At 36.4% G+C, this 22,438-nt stretch overlaps 1 protein-coding gene across 1 annotated transcript in view; it reads right to left on the reverse strand.

Annotated features, from left to right (window-relative positions):
• LOC127412308 (ribosomal protein S6 kinase alpha-2) overlaps positions 1 to 22,438 on the reverse strand; it is a 76,465-nt gene that overhangs the window by 50,913 nt on the left and 3,114 nt on the right. Inside the window, exons 2-5 of the mRNA XM_051648557.1 lie at positions 12,126 to 12,242; positions 7,354 to 7,435; positions 283 to 363; positions 111 to 190 (exon numbers count right to left, since the gene is read on the reverse strand). Coding sequence (XP_051504517.1) covers positions 111 to 190; positions 283 to 363; positions 7,354 to 7,435; positions 12,126 to 12,242 — 360 coding nt within the window. The remainder of the gene's footprint in view (positions 1 to 110; positions 191 to 282; positions 364 to 7,353; positions 7,436 to 12,125; positions 12,243 to 22,438) is intronic.

The following is a 22,438-nucleotide window of genomic DNA, read 5'->3' on the forward strand; positions in this document are numbered from 1 at the left end:
AATTTTTGGGTGAACTATCCCTCGAGCGCACATTTGCAGAACAAAAATAGCATTTTAGACACTTAAAGTAGAATCATTTTGTTGACTAGAGCTGTTTGAGAAAAACTGACCTCTTTGGAGAGGCGTGTGAAAAGATCCCCCCCTCTGAGAAAATCCAGGATAAGGTACAGCTTTCCTTCTGTCTGAAAGGCTGCAGGAAAAAGCAACAAAAGTCACATTTGAACTGTTCCCCCCCATAAATGTTCTATTGAGTTAAAATCTCCTATTGAGAGAACAACTCACCATAGTGGAGTTTGACAATGAAAGGATGATTGACTTCTGCGAGAATGTCTCGCTCCATTTTGGACCTCACTCTGTCCCGCACTTCATAAAAAAAGAAGAAAAGACAAGAAAAGAAATAGACAGAAAATAAGTGAAACATGCAAATATTTCTCTATTAACCCTTTAAGCTCGGATGGGCCCGCGAGAAAAAACATAATCGTCAAAATATTAATAACTACAGTCTTGACCAACAAAAAATAGGTATCGTTTGAAAGCTTAGAAGCTCTACTTTCTAATTAATGCAGGCATTATGACCAAAACTGAACAAGTGCTTTGAAATTTACAGGCAAATCAGAAGAGTTCCATTTTGACAATTTATTAAAAAAGAATTGCACTGCACATATTATTGCAATCAGTTAAAACATCAGTCTGATCATGTGGCCATGTGTCATATGTTGTTGGAAAGCTCTCAAAGAATAGAATACAACCAGCCTATTTGTTTTACTCAAAGACAAAAATATAGCGAATAATAGCTAAGTATATGTCTTTGACAATTATGTTGGTGTTGCTTATATGCCGCGTTTTCGCTTGTAACTTCACAAAAAAATAAGCGGAACATAAAATATCACATACCATTACTTAGTGGTTATTATATTTCAACGAGCCCACACACAAGATAATCGGATGCATAGATCATTAGATAATCCACACGAAGCACAATGTTACACATGCCCACCAGGAGATGGCGCAAGTAAATGACACAAACTCAATGATTCAGAGTCAAATGGCACTCATTTTGTGAAATCTCATTACTAAAATCATGTCTCCATGCTATGAATACCTTTAGTCTTCGATGTGTTAGCATGTGTAATTAGTCTTTATGAACAATTATCATGTTTTATGTGTTTGGAGAGGCTTTTGGACACATTGAGATGTTTCTGGACTTTTCTCAGATACAATTGACATGATTGTGAACAAAACAAAAGCAGTTTTTCAGAGCCATTTTATTTACACCCAGAGATATATGATATATGTCAAATAAGAAAAATAAGAAAAAAAAGTAATTTTTTGTTGTTGTGATTTTTCAGCAGTTTCTTAGGCTGAGAGTCTCAGAATGTATCATAATCTATATCTTTTAAAAAATTTAAAAGTTTTCCTTAAAATGATATCAAACACTTGACCCTCCTTGTTTTTTGTCGAGTTTAATTTTGGGTATCCCGTTGAAACTGGAAATCTTTAAAAAACACCTTCAGATCTTAAAGGGTTTAAACTCAAAGTCATCCTATTATTCATTTACGGGCTGTTAACATCCGCATTTTGGGAAATGTCACATTCAAATTTGATTTGACAGCATCACGTCCCCATGGTGACAAAAGTATTATTATTTGATTATACTGTATGTTTTTTTTTCTTTTTGTTTGGATGTTCTCTCGATTGTTGCTGTTGGACAATTGAGATGTTATATGTTGTGCAATTTTTCTTCGGGGGTTTTATTTGGGGTAGAAGGATAGTGCATAGCCCATCGTTTGGGGATGGGTTTTTATTTGTCTTTTTTGCAGACATTGTGTTATCATGCTACAGATAACAATTGAGGATGAGTGAATTCAAAATACAGAATTTTAATGTGAAGGGGATGACCCATATGATTAAATGTTATAAAGTTTTGTCTTGGCTTCAAAAAGAAAAGGTACAAGTGGCCTTGTTACAAGAAACTCATTTAAATGATACAGCGAGACTGGATGGGACAGGTATTTTATTCTTCTTTTAAATCTAATAGCAGAGGTGTTGCCATACTACTTCATAAGCACTTTCCTTTTAAATTAGAGAGAATAATCAAAGATGATGAGGGTAGATATGTGATTGTTATAGGTTTTTTATATGGAGAATCTATCACATTAGGTTCAGTATATGCCCCTAATTCAAAGCAAAGATTTTACTTTTTACTCAGCTCCGCACAAATCTTTTTTATGATTGATTTTTTCTTTCAGGTTAGCTCTTGACAGAACCTTAACATGTGAGATTGGTTCTATATCCCTTTCTGATCATGTGCCAGTGAGCACAAGTTTTGAACCCCCATACAGTGACCCTTCATGTAAGTCATGGAGGCTTAATAGCTCTCTGCTCAACAGCCCAACATTTTTTGAATTTTTGACAGCACAATGGAACTACTTTCTTGAAACAATTGATATACCTGTGTCTGTCCCTTAAATTTATGGGAGGCAGGGAAAGCTTATATGAGGGGTGTCATTATTTTGTCTGCTACATCTAGAAAGGAGGGTATTAAAAATTAGGTGTAACTAGAAACCAAACTTGCGGACCTGGAATCCAGGTTTAAGGACTCATTAGATAAGCACTTATATAAAGAGATACAGGTGACAAGATCAGCCCTTGACCAACTTTATACCCAGAGAGCTGAATCCTCTTTATTTATTGCCAGGAATAGAATGTATGAATCTGGAAACAAATCAGGCAGATTGCTAGCCAGACTGGTTAAAGGTAGGCCAACCACTAATATAAAATCCTCAATAAAAGACAATATGGGCAAATTGCATTATTTGACTAAGACAATTAATAGACTTTTGACAGAATACTATTCGCAACTTTACTCTGCTGATGCTTCATTTTCTGGAGAGACCATGAAAGCATTTTCAGATGGTATTAACCTCTCTAAATTAAATAAAGAGGATATATTAGCTTTATCAATCAATACCTCTAAGGAAGAAGTTTTAGAGGTAATTGGAAAAAATTGTAAAGATCCAGGTCCAGACAGCTTCGGCCCAGACTTCTACAAGAAATGCGGCAATTTCATTATTAATCAATTTCTTAATTTTTACTCAACATCCTTTGAGAGGGGCACATTACCTCATACGTTTTACCAAGCAAATATTTTTCTCATTCTCAAAAAAAACAACAACAACAAAAAAAAAAACCTCCGGACAAATGTTCAGCTTATCGTCCAATCTCTTTGATTAATGTGGACAGCAAGATTCTTTCAAAAATACTAGCCAGGCACTTAGAGAAATGTTGGCCCCTTTTAAGTAAACCGGATCAGACAGGATTCATACATGGTCGTCATTCATTCACCAACATGAGCACCTTCTCGGCATCATTCAATGTTGTAACCAAACACAACAAAGAGCTTTGGTGGCCTGACTTGATGCCGAGAAGGCGTTGATCGTGTTGAATGAACGTACCTTTTTGAGGTGCTGCACAGGTTTGGGTTGGGTGATAATTTTGTGAAATGGATGCAGATAATTTACCATTCACCGCAGGCCTCTGTTTGCCCTCCTGCCTTTAATCTTAGTCGTGGAACTCATCAGAGGTGTTGCCACTACTTTTCGCGTTAGCATTCGAACCCCTGGAGCCATACAGATGTAATGGGTATTATCATTAGTGGGGAGAAACGTGTTACTGCTTTATATGCAGATGATGTATTATTGTTTCTGACTGAGCCAGAGAACTCAGTGCCAGAAATCATCAGTTTAATAGATTCTTTCAGTACTTTCTCAGGCTACAAAATAAATTTCAGCAAGTCTGAGGCAATGCGGCTAGGAGCTTTTGGTGACACATCAAACTTGCCCAGTTTTTCATTTATGTGGTCTGATGATGGTCTCAGCTATTTAGGGATTCATGTCTCCTCAAATTTAAGTATGCTCTTACACCTTAATATTACTGCTATTGTTAAAAAGATCAAAGAGGACTTGGACAAGTGGATGGATTTGCACATCTCATGGCTGGGATAGATAGGGGTAATTCAAATGAACATTTTGCCCAGGCTTTTGTATCCACTACAAATGGTCCCACTTTATCTAGGCAAGATGATTATCAATGACCTTGATATAATTTTTTCAAGGTTTATTTGGCATAAAAAAGAAACACACACTTAACATTTCTGAACTTCACTTGCCCATTTATGAAGGTGGTTTGACCTTACCTAATATTCGTTTTTACAATTGGTCATGTCATGCCAGAATCTTTCTAAAGTGGTGTCAGAATGATTCATCAGTCACCGATGTTGATTTGTGCTTTACACACCCATACTCCCTGCTCAGTCTTCTAACTAGAGAACCGCATAAAACTATATTAAATATGAAACACAGTCTACTTCTTGTGAGTACATTTAAGGTTTTGTGTGATATTTCTAAATACTTCGGGAGGTTAACCCCACCTGCATCAATGACACCCCTCATAAAGAATCAAGAGTTTTTGCCAGGTGTGAAAGATAGTATATTTCATCACTGGTATGAGAAAGGTATTAAGTACCACTTTCATTTATTCGATGGTGATGCATTCATGTCTTTTCAACAACTTCAAGATAAATTTGATATCCCAAAAGAGCACTTCTTTGGTTACTTACAAATCAGACACTTTATTATCAGACAAACTAAGAGACCCTCCCTCTCCCAGGGCTTGTCAAAAATGCCCCTGGAAGAATTATTAACTAATATTTATTTCGACATTTTATTCCTTATTTCTTAGGCATACTAAAATTAATATTGTTGCTCTTAGGAATGTTTGGAAGAAAGACTAAGGGTAGTTCTCCTGGAAATGAAAACTGGGAAAAGGGTTGAAACACATGGGTGGCACATATATTTGCAATAAGGCAAGGGAAATGCAGTTTAAAATCTTTCACCGTCTCCACTGTACCCATACATTCGTAATAAAATAAATCCACAAAGACCATCAATTTGCCCTAAATGCAAAAGTAGCTCCGGAATACAGTCATATGTTTTGGTATTGTCCGACAATCTCACGGTTCTGGAGCAAGATCCAAAAGAAATAAGAATTTGTTTTTGTTTAGTATTTTTTAATTTATTTACGGGTGTTAATTTGTTTTTGAAAACCAATAAACAGTAATCTGGCATGATTATAACATGTTACGGATGAATTTGCACCAGTATAATTTTATTGGACGTATGGCCTTTGACATCAACAACAATAGATATGGGAAGCATTTTATCCTTTTTAAAAGTTGATAAGCCTAACCCAAATCACCAAGGATGTTATTTTCATTCACAAGTACGTGAAGAACTTGCACATCATCAACCGCCGAGAGCAGACTTTGTGATGTAACCATGGTTACACAGAGTGAATAAATGTGGGTTGCAAACAGATTGTGAAATGGACAACCACTCAAAACTGATCATTGTGAATCACTACAACAATTGCAATCCTGCCTAGATTGGAGTTTATTGTATAAAACAAAGGATTAAATCACAACAGCAAATGTGTGATGAGGAAAGACAGTTAGCTACTTAAGTCTTCTTGTGGTATGTTTTGTTCCTGTGTGAGATTAATTCATCTGCTCTGTTCCAGGGAAGTCACTATGGATTTGAAGTGTGCTCAGAATAGTCACTCAGAAAAATTGCCTGGGAGTCTGAGCGGGACCTTTTGCCCATGTTAAACAATTTGATGATTCAGAAACTCCTTAAAAATCAACCAGAGAGCATTTCAGGCCTTCTAGCAGCTAAATTATGACTCACAGGTTACATACAGTATCACACACTACACTGAAATAATACCTGCAGGTCTCAAATAATACCTGATATCTTAAAATATTCATGACAATTAACGATGCATTATAGTCTTTCCGATCACCAATTTGTCAATCTACAAATGATCATTGGAGGCCCTATTCAATCTAACATTTGCTGCTCACATATGTACAGCAAGTTCATCCTCCACTCCTTCACTGAATTGAATTTACATATGATCCTGCTGTTCAGTCCTGTTTTAAGATCCTTCACTTATTTGGATTTAATAGATATTTTGTCTAAATTTGAAAGTCTTCCTTCATCTATCGCATTGTGTTAACCACAAGCAGGCTTGATGACATGCTAACGTGATACTGAAAGCTGAATGGCTTGAAAATTTAACTTTGATAATGATTGGTTAAATCTAAGGGAGGAGGCAAATTTCATTTTGCCTGCATTTTGCTTTTTTAGGATGCTTTTCGGATGGAAGCAAATGACGTTGCATCATATGAATATCCGTTCTGGGGAGCGTTTCCCAGACAACTTCGTAACTCACTGCTTAACCACCATAGTACGATGCATCATTGGAGAAATTAACTAGCTAGTGACGTCTATTTCCCGAAACCGTAGTATCTATGTCGCACATCAATCATTCGAACCACTTTGGTTCAACAATATAGAGCTGTACTTAATGCCGTTATGCAGGGGGTGGAGTAATAACTTCTGCAGATATCAAATCATAATAGCTTATTTACACTTACTCCAGAAAGCTGATTAATGCTTGAAAGCTGATGAAGACACGAAAGGTGCGTGCACTATATAATGCGACAGATACATTGCGCTGCAATAGTGGGATTTCCCTTTACATTACACTCTGGGATTCCCCATATAAACATGCGCACTCACATGGACACATAAGCCATGTTCTCCGACAAGCCATGTGTGTTAAAGCACTTTCTCTTAACAGCCTTTAACCCCTTAAATGGCTGCATTCACGTCTACGTGACGTTTCAGAATGCTGCTTTTCTGAAAATCCCTAGAATAAGCAGTTTTCTTAGGTGCATGTAAATGGGGTCAAAGTCTTAACACAATGAAATAAATATATGGAATAAAAGATATAGAAGCCTCAGCAAAGTGAAATGATGTTCACACAGCAAACTAACAAGGAACTATGTTTCTAACCGCAGGTGGAGAGCTGTAGCTCCAACCACACAATTTTGTGATTCTGTTTGCTAATGTTCATTAGAACTACGGTTTCGGGAAACACCAAATCATTGAACTATGTTGGTAGCAATATAACTTGCGGCCATAGTTGGCTAATGATGCTTTTGGGAAACGCACCCCTGACTGGTCAGTTTACTAAAGAGTAGAGGCTTTATGCTGTCAGCCTCCTCTGGCATTTATACCGATTCATTCAGAGATGTAGACTCACCTGGACTACTGCACACTTTTTTTTACATTATACGCATCTGAGTTCTGCAGATTAATAGATAAAACTGTAAGACTGTTTATTAAAACTGTTCATTTAATTGTCTTCGTTTATTTTGAATTTTTGAGGAGGCTCAGCCTTCCTTACCTCCTCTGATGAACCACCAATGTAATCTGAGGGCTATTTTACCTTTCAGTGTTGCCTTTTTTAAGACCTTCATGGCATAGAGTTGTCCTGTGTCAGAGCCTTTGATTTTTCTCACCAAGAAGACCTGTAAAACGAAAATATAAAAAAATTAATAAAAATATTCACACATATTATAGAGTGACCAGTAGCTGTCAAGCTCCCAAAAGATTCTTAATCATCTGAAGTCATACTTAAGCTAAGGATGCTTTCACACATGGTTTGATTGCTTGGACCAAACTGGAGTCCGTTCATCCTCCCTCTCCTGGCCCCCACTGGTCTCTGTTCACATCATATTATTTGGGTCAGAACTGCGTGCCAATTGCATCATTAATGTAAGTAAAAGTGGCAGCTGTTTACCATTGTAACAAGGTAGCAACTCCAGAAGACGTCAGTTTCAATGTGTTATTGAAGTATTCCTCTCTTTGGATTTACCACCAAAAATGTACATGCACAGTGCAACACTTATGTTTTTCTGCCACGGATGCATTGAATGTGCAATGATGTGAAGAATGTTAGTGTTTTTCTGCCGCAAGCCCGTGGATGCGTTGCAAGAGATGTGAAGAATTTGAGCAGCTCTCTGAAGAGGATTTATCTGGAGACAAGCAGGTATGAGAAATGCGTTATACCATAATAATTGCGATCGAGAGCCTGCAAAGATGCACATTTTATGTAATCACAAGCGGTTCACTTCTGCGATTTGGTATAATTGCGTTCATATCAGCAGCGAACCGTACTGGACCTCAGACCACCTTTTCAAGCGGATTCAGGTGCGGTTCGGAAAACAACATTCACATCATCCAAACTAAACAAACTTTGACATCATTCGAACCCGGGTGTGCACCAAAAGTGCTAGTGTGAAAGCACCCTAAAATTCAAAGTCAACATGAAACATTTGCAACCCATTTTTTCCCTGTAATATGACATTTCTATGTGCAAAACATTCAACAAGAAAATAAAAATGTATGAAGGACTTGATTGAATTGTGAACAGTTGCCGGTCCATACTACACATACTACAATTACACCTCTTACAAACTCTGCCGGCACATGTTGATTCAAACAAAAGTAGCCTTGGTGACGTCAGCCAAAAATGAAAGCCTTTCAGAGGCGTAATCGCACACAATAAGACCAGGAACATGCATCAAGAAAGGGTACATTTCGATTTCATGTTTCGCAGACAATCTTCCTCTTCTTATTCCCCTTCGCTATGAAATCTCGATCACTCGTCTACACATTCAAAGCTGGCACTTCACAATGCTTAATGTAGAGTTTGATGCCGAACTTCATTGGCTCTCACATGTCTTTTGACCGATTGTGATATGTCAGGTTTGAAATCAATGATGTTCTTCACACAAAGCTATTGAAATGGCTTTTGGAGATTTGGAATGAGTTAATGGATACTGATATGGTGTTTTTTTTAAATAATTTTTGGAGCTTGAGAGCATTTGAAAATGTTTCCAAAGTATGCAGCAATGTATACGTGAACTAATGGCGCATTCACATCATGTGGGAATTCCCATAATTACGAAATTCTGGATTGTAAAAAGCGCTAAATGAATTGTGTATTTATAAACAACATTTCTTTGCTTCGTCCACAATCTTTTATATTTTGTTTTTCTATAAGATTGCGATAAGATATCACAGTGCATATCTTAAACCTTTCTGAATAACCTTCAAGTCAGCAGCATGTCTGTGACGACTTAAAATGCTGCCTACATAGGCAGCTCACAACAGAGCAAAGTCATTTTTAAGGACAACATAATCATTTAAGTTTATGTAATGTAACCCCCACTGTTCAACTGATCCTCACTTTCTAAACCTTTTCCCATCCCAAAATAATCACACTGGGTTTCACTAAACCCAAAGTTTATAAGTTTTACTTTCAAATCAATACACTCATTACCCCAAGCCTGCACTCTATTTGAACAAGCTGTGTCCATTAAAGAAATTACATTTAATCTAATCTTGGTTATACATCATTCTGCATTACAGTAACATGCAGAGGATAAGTGTAAGCGAAGCACAAATAGCGTGTAAGCGAAGCAGCTGTGTAACACAAGAGCAGGCTCATAGGGCTTTCAAACTGACAGTGTTTCTGCTGCGTGACAGAGCTGGATTATTGCATTAAGTATTTCTTTTAAAAATGTCCATAAATTAAGTGGGCTATAGAGAATGATTACAAACTTGATTGCCATGAAATCTAATTTACATGAGACATCGGATTGCATTTACATCCATATGGTAATTAATCTTAACAGAACAGAACCCAAAAGTGTAGCTCTATAAACTACTTAAGTCGTGTGCATGTGCCTTGTATTGCATGTCTGGCCTGAAACAATCTTTAGGTTACTCCAGTAAATTTAGTTTCTTCGTTAAAGCCTATATTGCAAAAGACTGTGTAAAATTGGGCCTGGGTAGCTCAGCGAGTAAAGACGCTAACTACCACACCTGGAATCTCGAGTTCGAATCCAGTGCGTGCTGAGTGACTCCAGCCTGGTCTCCTAAGCAACCAAATTGACCCGGTTGCTAGGGAGGGTTGAGTCACATGGGGTAACCTCCTTGTAGTCATTATAATGTGGTTCACTTTCGGTGGGGCATGTGGTGAGTTGTGCATGGATGCTGCAGAGAATAGCATGAAGCCTCCACACACACTATATCTCCATGGTAACGTGCTCAACAAACCATGTGATAAGATGAGTGGATTGACGGTCTCAGACGTGGAGGCAACTGAGATTCGTCCTCTGCCACCTGGATTGAGGTGAGTCACTATGCCACCACAAGGACTTAGAGCACATTGGGAATTGGGCATTCCAAATTGGGGAGAAAAGAGGAGAAAAAAAAAAAAGACTGTGTAAAATAGTTTTTTTATACTTGCCAGTAATTAACAGCAGGGCCGGCCAGTGCTATTTACACTTGAATGACGGCAAATCAACGCCAATAATCCATGCGTGTTATTGACACTCGTACTTGTGATAGATTAAAGCCACGTGAGGAAAAAGGAAGAACTCAGTGTGTTGACGCAGACACGTTGCAACCTCCTGTTACTAAGGCTATGATTTATTTCCCTGGGCTCACAACCTTTCAGTTAATTATAAAGTGTCTTACAACTGCAAAGACAAAAGTCAGATTGTATATTATATTATATATAAATAAATAGCAGTTCTTAAAATTCCATAGTAACATCACAGGAATGTAACAATTAGCTAGTCAACTTCTAAATTTTAAAGTGTCTGACAAAGACACACAGTACTTACATACATTATATAACATGAAATCAGACCTGTTATTAGCAACAAAGTAATAATGGCTCACATGCAGAGGGTCCCTTGATGAAGTCATGTCTCACAAAGAACAGGTGAATTTGTTATGGTTCTTTGTAATAAAAGGGATCCAATAACAAATAACTTCCGGGAAAAGGGAATAACCAATGATATTTGAGGTTACACACAAAACAGCAAGAGCCCGCCCCACGACTGATAAATTTTAAAGGTGTTCGTGCGAGCAAAGTTTGAAGAATGATTTTGCTTGCGTGGCAGAGATTTCTTTACATGCGAGAGCTTGTATTGCATGCGCAGAACATTTTGTGTGCACAAGGCTTTAAAACGAGCATGCGGGTTCTTCCTGTTTCCATAATATCCCACATTATTGACACTCGTGCGCGGTAGTTCATTGCTGCGAGTGTCAATAATGTGCGCAAGGGTTTAAAACATGCGAGCAAGTTTTTCCTTTTTCCTCGCGTGGCTTTAATCTATCGTGTGTGCGAGTGTCAATAACGCACAGATTATTGGCATTGATTTTCTGTCATTCACTTGGCTATACTGAACCTGTTGTGAGGGGCCCCCTGGTCCTATGCAGCCACTTATTATGTAGGCACTGATTACCAATAATTTTATTGGCTTTTTAAGTAATGTTACATTACATAACTTTTTTCAGATTCTGAATATTTACTTGAATACTTGCTGCGTAAGTTAGGCCTACCTAAAAAACTTGAAACTTTTTTCTTAATTTGTATCTTTGCTCTGTCTATCGCTTGTAATTAGTATATTTGTTTTTAATTTATTTCTGACTGTTTTTTCAGTAATTGTCTTGAATAATTTCTTGAGAACTTACTGGCTATTGAGAAACAATAGCCACTTTTACACTATTGGGCCAGTGCGAGCCAGGGCTATCCACTTGTCAGCAGGGGTCAATGGCCTCGGACCTCAAGCTCAAACTGATTTGCATTCCTACCACTGGGCCAATAGCCCCGCAGCATTGCCCTAAAAGCTGCACACCCCACCCATTTCACAAGCAAGAGGGAAGCTCAAGCTGAGGTATTAGACTCTAGAGACTAGCTAGCCTTTGAAATGAACATGGTGGAGACTGAAGCTGCTGTTTGATTGCTTATTTTGGTCTTTGCTTGGTGAAAAGCGAGACCTTACTCAGCGAAATTTGACATTGACCCCACTTCAATCCCCAGTTGGCCTTCTCTGGCCCAAAGGTAATCGGCAGGCCAATGGTGCTTGGCCGCTGGCCCCGAGGAACCCCACAAAAAGCACGATGAAGCCCCGGAAGTGACAGCGGGAATGCAACTGGCCCTGCCATGCACTAGTACACCCTTATTTGGCCCGACAGTGGAAACGCGGCTAATGTTTACTTAATTAACATATATATATAAAAAAACATTTCTGTGTTATCAAAATTAGTATTGAGAATCTTGAAATTTTAATGGTATTGGTACTACTGAAATTTTCATGACATTTTCATGTATCGTGACAACCCCAGTTTGAAGCTTACCTTTCCATACGAGCCCTGTCCCAACACCTTGAGCAGCTCAAACTGTGATGGATCTGCTTTCTCAAAGCCTTCTTTCACATGGTCGCTGATATCAAACTCCTTTAAGATGCTGTCATCCTGCAAAGGCAACAGATGGCACATGCTCAGCTCAGAGGAAAATAAACAAATGCTTTTGCTATAATGCTGTGTGCTTATGCATACAGTTTTTGGAGGAATGATGCCAGCTGGGATTATGAGTAAAATTTGTAAACAGATCAAGGAAAAGGGTTCAAACAGTATAAGTATGAGTGCATTACACTGACATACTGCATATTCATTTAGTAGGTGATTTCTTACAAATCAACTGACAAATACCAAATATATATGTGTGTGTATATATATATATATGTGTGTGTGTGTGTGTGTGTGTGTGTGTGTGTGTGTGTGTGTGTGTGTGTGTGTGTGTGTGTGCAAATAACAAGTTGCTAATTTGATGTTTTCAGCTGACATTCCAAGGTGTTGATTAAAGTTCAATAAATGCAAGGCTATGAAAGGAATATTCCGGGTTCAATACAAGTTAAGATCAATTGACAGCATTTGTGGCATAATATTGATTACCACAAAAATAAATTTTGAATCTGGGTTACAGTGAGGCACTTACAATGGAAGTGAATGCGGCTAATCGGTAAACGTTAAAATACCCACTGTTTCAAAAGTTATCATGATTTTAGTGTGATAAAATCACTTAATAACCTTTTCTGTGTAAAGTTATAGCCAGTTTTACAACTTCGTTGCCATAACGACGTAATGCAAATAAACAAGTATACAGCTCAAATAATACACAAGTTTTAACAGAAAAATGAATGCAAGTGCTTTTGTAAAATTATAAGCTTCACATTTCTGCTTTTAAACCCTTCAACAATTGGCCCCATGCACTTTCTAAGGGCCTCACTGTAACCTCGATTTTTGCTTTTTTTTAGAGAAGAGACGAATAAAAAAAAAAAAAAATATATATATATATATATATATATATATATATATATATATATATATATATATATATATGTGTGGTATTCAACATTATGCCACAAATGATGTCGATTATACCCGGAATTAATCCTTTAAGTAGTTCCAGGTTTGTTGAGCGCATTACAGTTTCTTTACACTTTACCAAATTATCAAAAGAGCCATACAGCTGTTTGAAGTCAAGCAAATATAATAAAAATAACAAAATGTATGATTTTTTCCAAAGTTACTCAATCAGTTTTCAGCAGATGGGCAAAAGCCGAAAATACTTGTAATTGTATTTAAATCCATTCCGCAAATTTTCCCCACAAACAGAAAATTCTGTAGATTCCGTCTGGGCCTGCAATAGTTATTAAAATGCATAGGGTGTTTAAGTGTCAGAATGGCTTTTGCGATGTTTTATCCATTAATCAAAATGTGGTAAAAATAAATAAAAATGTTTGCTATATTTTTTCACTGTCCTCTCATCTGACAAACTAGTTGTTTTCATATTTATTTCGTTGTTTTGGTAACAGTTTACAATAAGGTTATATTCATTAACATTATTTAATGATATAATGAATAATGATTTTTCAGAGCAATCATTAATCTTGGTTAATATAATTAAGAAAAATACTACAATTCATTGTTTGTTACTAATGTTAACACATTAATGTATGAATAAATGTAGAAATTAAAATGAACCAAAATTAATGAATGCTGTAAAAGCATTGTTCATGACACTGCTCATATTAGTTCACTAATGTAGTTAACTTATGTTAATGAATACCACCTTATTATATAGTGTCACCATTGTATTAACAGTCCTAGTTTACATATGTAGGTCATATATTTTTTTTCTTTGCTATTTTCCATCTGTTTAATATATATATTTAATTACATATAGGCAATATTAAATACATATCATGTTTATATTCCTATTTATATTTAGCAACGAGTGGTCATTTAGCAGATGCTTTTATTCATATCAATTGACAGTATGCTTACTTATCACACACACACTTTTTCTTTTCCCTCATGGAAAACCCTTGGCATTTTCCAACAAACACATATGATTTTCTTTCTTCCACAGAACACAAAACCTTTTTAAAAAACAATAACACTGATCTTTTTCCATTTCATGAAAAAGTGAATGGGGACTTATGTTCTACCTAACATCCCCTTTTGTGTGAGTAAATGATGACATCACTTTCCTTTTTGGGTGAACTACCCCTATAAAACATTATTTAGTCAATTTATTCAGCTGTTTTCCTCGCAGGGACTGTTGGCTGGTTCCTATTTTCAGGTTTTACTATCTTTGTGGGACATTTTGTCTTTAATCATTGCAAAACCTAACCAACACACGTGCACAAACACAACCCCCCCCCCCCCCCAGTCCCACACACACACACACACACACACACACACCTAAACTACAATTCAAATTTATTTTCATCAACAAAACAAATAGTGTTATAAAGAATATGTATCTACTTGTGTCCCATGAGTATTCAAGGGGGGAAAATTAGCTTTGCAATATAGGGCTAAGAAACAGGGAGAGCAAGTGAGAGATAAAGAAACTAACAGCTCGCTCTCTCTCTCTCTCTCTCTCTCTCAGTGAGGGTGAATCCCTGCAGAGGTGACGTCTGGACGGCGCTTGTTGCCACGCTGCAGAAATGTGCCTGTGATATGAAATGCTGAGCACAGCTAAATGATGCACACTGCACTGGTCTGACACACAGCTCAGAGGCCTCTTAAACCGGCTTAAGTCACACCACACAACAGAATAAATGAATGTGCATCTGCATTACATAACCCTTAATGTCCAGCCCGGGACACTGAGGATATTCACTGTTCAAACTCAGCACAGGAGCCTCATTAACTAATATAACAGCTCAGCATATGAGTCATAAGATGATGAATTATAAACACTTCTATAAATGTAAGCGCAGCGTAGTTCTAGCGGGAAGACTAGCAGCTGTACATCATCGCACCATTAGCTAGGTAACTCCTAGCCAATCACATGCAAGCCATCGCTTTATAAGTCTGCTCACAATCTGCTCATAATCTATCACATTGCTCATTCAGTGTGCTAACACGGCAACCTCCACCACCCAACCGCCACCAGTTGAGTCCCGTCCTGCACGGGGGTAGGCTCCTCGCCCGGACCGCCAGATGGGGCTTACGCCAAAGAGAGACATTACATTTCTGTTTTATATTCATCTAATAAATGTCATCTTAAATTTAACTCAAGTCTGTGAGTCATCCTGATAGAACTATAATTCACTTTCAAACTCTGGGGACATTGCTTTGATCTCACAAGGTTGTCCCAAATACTGTATCTCAGCAACTGTATGTTTTATTAGCCAAAAGTCCAAGTACACAAATGTGTGTTTTCTCTAGCAGAAATGTTGTATGCTGGTTTCAAACACCTACACTGTAAACCTATAACTGATACCTTTAGGAGCTATTTCTACCTGATCTCAATGATGTTAAATAATATTTTTGACTTGAATTAAACCAGTTAATTCAGATGTTACCACAAGAAGCACATTTTTAGGTCTTTAAGTAGAATAATTTTTGTTAATTCAATCCTCCAAACTGAAATTCCAATATCTTCTACCATCTGAACAAATAAACCACACTGGCATACATTTAGGCAACTATAGTCAACTATATAATGAAGGAAAATTTTAACTGAAAGGTTTAACTGTGTTCTCGGGTCATATATTAGTATATTTTCATTAGGTTGGGGAAAGTTATCACTTTATAAATGCATTCAGTTTATTAATTATAATGTTTTTTTTGTTTTTTTTTGCATTATAATTAATAAATTATAACCCAGATTGTTATAATGTTAAAATAATGCTTTGATATTTTTGTATGTGTTACCTTTTACATTTTTGCTGTTTCATGAATTAGTGTTTCATAACCGTTTTACTATTAAACATTTGCTGAAAGCCTATTATAGGTTGTTTAATGACAGGTCCCATTGTGACTTCTTACCACATAGAGTGTGACAACATTCCCCACTATTAAAGCATATTGTCAAGGTCAAAAAGTGTTCAATGTGTTCAGTGAACTGTTTCTTTTATTTCTTGGGCGATAAGGATGGTACGGAGCCCCTTAGAGGACAGGGCAGGAATTTTGTTTCTGAAATATTTTTGCATGCCCTCGCAATAAATTGACCATGGTTTTACTACAGTCACCATATTTTTACCATGATATTCGTTGTGAAACCATAGTGGTAATACAGGAAAACAAAAACTATGGTAATAAATAAATAACAGCATTTTTTGATTATATTATAGTTTTACTATAGTAATATTGTAGACTGTAGCAGCCATAGTTTTTGGTGGAAATCATGGTTTTACTATAGTAATATTGTAATAACTATGAAAAGTAACCAAGTTTTTATTTATTTATTTATTTATTTTTTTTGCCAGAAACCATGGTTTTAATACAATATATTATATCCATATGGTAACCATGGTTTTACTATAGACTAACCAAATTTAATATTGTGGTTTAACAAATATCATGGTTAAAATATGGTAACTGTAGTAAAACCATGGTACATTTATTGTGAGGGAACGCAAAACTTATTGCAAAGGAATGCAAACTATTGCGAGGGAACGGGGCACGCAAAACTATTTAAAAACAAATTGTCCTGTCCTCTACGGAACTCTGCAGTACGGAGTTGTTCTATGTATTGATCGATCGAGCTATCTATCTATCTATCCATCCATCCATCCATCCATCCATCTATCAAACCCTCATTTTAACTTTCAGGCAAGGCTTTGTCAAGCCAACATCAAAATTAACTCTCCTTACTCAGGTTTAATATAAACCCGTGTTGATTTACAGAATTACAACCAGGATTATTCCTTCTTTATCTCTCCTGCAACGATGGTGTCAAAGATCTATTAACATTTTACTGCAGAGCATTGTGGCACGGCTGGTGTGATGATACTGTAATCTAAAGATGGATCTGTAGCATTGTAATGTCAGAGGTGCTCTCCAGCTGGTATGTGAGCCTGTGTTAACACACACCACTTGAGCTGCAGTCTGCCACAAGGATGTGAACTCACTTTATTATGTTGAATGGAAGAATGGAGGTGTTCTTGGCTAAATACTCTAATCAGTTTTTGACAACTGATTTGACACTTTTCTCCAAAATAAGGTCAATGCTCTTTAAAATATTAACACTGCTCCTCTCAAAAACGTTTAATTTAGCAAAACAATTCAAGTTCCCTGCATACTGCATTCATTTAGGCAACACATTTATTACTGTAATAGCATTCTGCTGACCTTCTCTTTCAGATTCATATCTGTCTATAGGCTATTAGTATTGCATGCACTGAAAAGTATTCTGCAATTATTTCACATTATACTGCATATATTAAATTCCCTGTAGTTCTTGGCATGCATAGATTTAGGAAGATAAATTGTTGCGATGAAGTAATTCTCTGCAGTCTCAAGAAAGGCACATGTACTGTATGTCACAATAGCCTATAATCTATGCTATCTTTGCAAATCTGACAACGTGACAACCTGGGCTGCGTTACTTAACTTAATATGAACATATATGTGGATCTGTTAGATCCCTTCATAGATATAAATGACTAGCTCAGATTTCAGATCAGCTCTTGCATAACTAGATTAGACATATGATGAATTGTTATTATCTTCTTATATCACAACACTGTAGTAGAACATCAATTAAAAATGTTCAGAATGCCAAATATTTATTTTATGTTACCATAATACTGTATCATGTCATTCTAGCAGATGGTTGATACTGTTCTGAAGGCTAATCCAAAGGATGATGAAACTAGAACGCTAACAGTAACAAAGACGACTGAATCACATGGGTAAGGAATTATAGCCACATTCTTAAAAATCTGTTCTTAAAAATTATTTCAAATCAGTATCTCAAAACAGTTTGTAATTTTTTAAAGGTGGATTCCACCATCATATGTACCAGTTACTCACTGGGAATCATGACTCTTTCCATCTTCAAGATCCATTCACTAAAAATGTGATTCTTTATTCATTTATAGTGCAGTAATGCTGATGGAATGCAGTAGAATTTCAGAGAATTTAATTTTTTTTCTTTGTTTTCTCTTTGATGTCTGTATAATATGTCTATAATGAGATTTTCCCAGGTTTTAAAAAACCCACACTAGTGTAAAAATTATTTTACACTGGTAAGTGCTGAGTAGTGTTAAATTTCAACTATACAAAGAGTCAATATTAACTCGATTACAGTGTCAATGTGCCAACACTTTAAAAAGTGTTAAAATATCTCTATTTGGAGTGGACCCCATGAGACACTTTCAAAGTGTTAAAATTCCAATAAAAACTCTGATAGTGTTATTTTGAGTACACAGATTTTGCTGTGCTAAAACAATAATACAATTAATCCATACATTTGTTAGCTACAATCCAAATCTTCAGATTGCTTTCTGTGAAGAACAGAGCAAAATTCAAGACTTTTATTCAACGATCTCCGTCTCCATATACTGCAGTGCCGTCATGCCCGCCGTAACCGTCAAACCGCTTTGGTTTTGTTTTCAAAATTTAAATATTGCCACCTCGAGAAGCATTACGACTAGCATTTGCTCTCAAGTGTCTCGTGATTGTTTGTGACTGCTGTTTTCTGTCATGTATATGTGTTTGAATGAGAAATGACAGCGCTGATATCGTGTGCATTAGGAGAAGATTTATAGCAATGAATCATTTAAATTCCACTCTCTACCTCACACAATGCTATTGAATGCCATCAGGGAGCACATCAGATGCAGCGCATCGCCCTTTGGACTACTTCTGTACTGAATTTTGTCATTTTTCTGAATGCATTATTGTGATAAAATGTACCTGCCTGTTATGTGTTTTATATGCTTAATAAATGGTTATGGTTAGGTTTAGGAGTAGGTGTGTGTTTTTATATTGTTGAAAAGTGGTTATGTTTAGAGGTTGTGGTATGGTTAAGGGATCCAAAATATCAATAAAACAGAAAATTACAAATATATTTATAATCGATTTGTGTATTAACATGTATTTGTAATGGATTTGTCAATATTTTACGTTTCTAAAGCTGTAAATACATAAAAATGTTTATGTTTTCGATACTTTCAAACGTCCAGATTGTACGTTTTAGTGTCTATCCAAATGTAGAAACGTGTACGTTTAATTGTTACAAATATTAATGTTCAAATAGCTACGTATATTAATGAGATCAAGCTGCTTTTCTAGGTGGATAACAGGGTTTGTGGCGTTATGCTGTCACGCGACAAAGTTATAAAATTGGAAACAACTTTAAACAGAAAAGGTTAGCAAGCGACTTCACTTCCATTGTAAGTGCCTTTCTGTAACCCAGTTTTTTGCCTTTTTTTCTTTTCTTTTTTTTTTAAGAAAAGGAGAGACAATTCAAAAAGATTTTTTTGTGGTAATCAGCATTATGCCACAAATGTTATCAATTGAGATGAACTTGAATTGAAATGGCTCCTTACATATTTCATTTTTGCACCGACTCAGCTGTGACCTGTTCAGTTTCATCTCAATTTTCATTTTTTTTATTCATGTTTTAATCCTGTGTATTTGAGTGCTGTAAAAGCAGCTAAAGGTATTATTTAACACTGCAAAACGACCGTGTGTGTCAATAGCAAAGTAGCATATTGCTTTTTTACGTTACCCTTGAGCACACAGAAAAAGATTAAGCATTTAATGACATATGCCTTTCTGCTCTTTTTTCTTTTTTACATCAGGTAAAACTCCAATTCACAGAGTACCTACGGCCTACACAGTGTTCCCTAAACACTGAGCAGGGGTCTCTTTAGAAGTTTGCTTCACTTGACAAAATTCAGAACGCCCTGAAATGTGATCAAACGTAGACAACAACTTGAGATGCGCAGATTTCAAACATTTTTGCAGGGGTGTTGAGTATGATGACATCATAAATTTGTGCAAATAAAATATAAATAATCATACCTTTTATGTATATAAATGTATATAATACATGAATATTCAAATGAATATAATTAATAAACCCATAAATTTAGTGATAAATGTTGCAATGTTGCAATGACAATAAATGTGACTTGGATCACGCAGATTTGCACTGTTTAACATTTGAAAGATCAGACCCTTTCTATCTGAGCATGCTACACAACTCCTTGTCCAGGCTTTTGTATATCTAGACTGGACTACTGCAATGCTCTTCTGGCAGGACTTCCTGCATGTACAGTCAAACCTCTGCAACGCAGTGGCATGATTGGTCTTAAATGGGCCCAAGAGAGCGCACATCACGCCTCTTTTCATCAAACTGCTTTGGTTGCCAATGGTTGCTCGCATCAAATTCAAGGCATTGATGCTTGCCTATAGAACAACCACTGGCTCCGCACCTCCTACTTCACTACACTCGCTACTTCAAGTCTATGTGCCATCCAGAAGCTTAAGATCAGCAGGTGAGTGGCGCCTCAAGGTACCATCTCACAGAGGCACAAAATCACTTTCCCGGACCTTCACTTCATCCATTTCTCGCTGGTGGAATGACCTTCCAAACCCAACCCGAGCTGTTGATTCTCTAGCCACCTTCAAGAAACACCTAAAGATGCATCTCTTTCATGAGCACTTGAACCAATCCTACTGTCTTTCTTCTCTACTAAAAAAAAAAATAATAATAATAGAATTCTAAATTAATTCTTGTTCACCACTGTCTCTCACCTTCCTCTCTACTTGTGCTTCAGTAAGCAATTTGCAACTTTGTGTTACAGCACTTCTCTTATTACTGCCTCCTTAGGATGAATCGCTTCTATTGTACTCCTCATTTGTAAGTCGCTTTAAAACTAAATGGTCTGCTAAATTATTAAATGTAAAATGTAAATGGTTAACTTATAATATTTCTTTATACATTAGCTGTTATGCAACCCTCGGTCATGAAAATGGCCTTGTAATGGTCACATAATTTCTACTCATAACAACCAATTAACCTGATTAAGAGAAGGACCCTTTTCTTGCTTGCCTATGATCCCTTCAGGTGTCTCTTGGCTCAAAATAAAAATTAATTATCACATAAACTGCTGTCTCCTGGATTATTTGGCAAAGTAAGTTTAAGAAGTGAGGAGAAATTAAATATGTGGGCAATGTCCTTGGTTGTGTGTCTATGCTCCTTTATCTGGATAAATAAACACCCGAACTGTCAGCCTACTCTTTCTGAAAAGTTTGAGATAATTAGAGGTAGTAAAAAGTATGATTTTTTTGTTTTCTGTTGTTCCAGTGGAAAGTTAAGCTCTCTTTTAAAATTGGAGTGTAATTTCTGCTAAAACACAAAGAATTCTGATTGTTTCCAAACAGGTTTCCCAAACTTAACACTTTAAGAGTTAACAGCGAGTACATAAATCTTCATATCAACACTGTAGGTTTAACACTACATTTGGACACCAACTCTTTATTTAAAGAGAGGGAAATACAATTGTCTCAACACAACTTGTAATAATTTGTACGAGATGGCGAAATCATAAGATATAGTACGACTTTTAGACCAAATGATTAATAAAAAGAATTTTAAATTGATACAAAACAGGCGTCACATTTTAACTAGCCTCCTATCCAACACTTCATTCTAACAAATGAAATATTTGTGAACAATTTGGTTACTTATTCCACATTTAATTATGCAATACAAATGACTTATGTATGTCAATAACCTGTAAAACACTTCCCTTGTCTCATTCCAAACCATGATTTTCCTTACTAGGTTTTGGGTTTGAGCAATGGATTAGACTTTATGCTTAGGTTTACATTTGGGTTAGGGGTTAAACTTTTTTTTTCATGGGAGTAAAAGTTGTACGTTTTTGTTCGAGCCAACTCGAACAATTTCTCATGATTTCACCATCTCATACTATTATTGCCCGATTATTAGAGCGGATTTTAATATCTGTTTTTGAAAATGACTGTGAAAGCAACAGGCTACAAATCTGTTTCGATATTACTTTCAAACTAGACCACACATTATGAACTTACTTGTTGAGGTATTGCATGTAAACTTTGCATGACTGGATTTTTGTAAAGACATCACAAACTGACATAAACTGACCTTTTCTTCTCGCTGTAAATTTAAGTAAAAGCACAACAATTTGCCAACCAAAATAAGTTGTCTTACCATTCAGCTGCCACTTGATTGCTTTTGCCAAACCTACTAATAATGATGTGCCTGTGCTAGCGCTAACTAATTTACACCAGCCATTTCATTTCCAAGTCATGTTGTACACTGACTATATGTATCACTTGTGTTCAAATTAAATCAGTTCCCTGTGGCTCTTTGA

The sequence above is a fragment of the Myxocyprinus asiaticus genome, chromosome 21 (assembly GCF_019703515.2).
Source record: "Myxocyprinus asiaticus isolate MX2 ecotype Aquarium Trade chromosome 21, UBuf_Myxa_2, whole genome shotgun sequence".
Taxonomy (NCBI): domain Eukaryota; kingdom Metazoa; phylum Chordata; class Actinopteri; order Cypriniformes; family Catostomidae; genus Myxocyprinus; species Myxocyprinus asiaticus.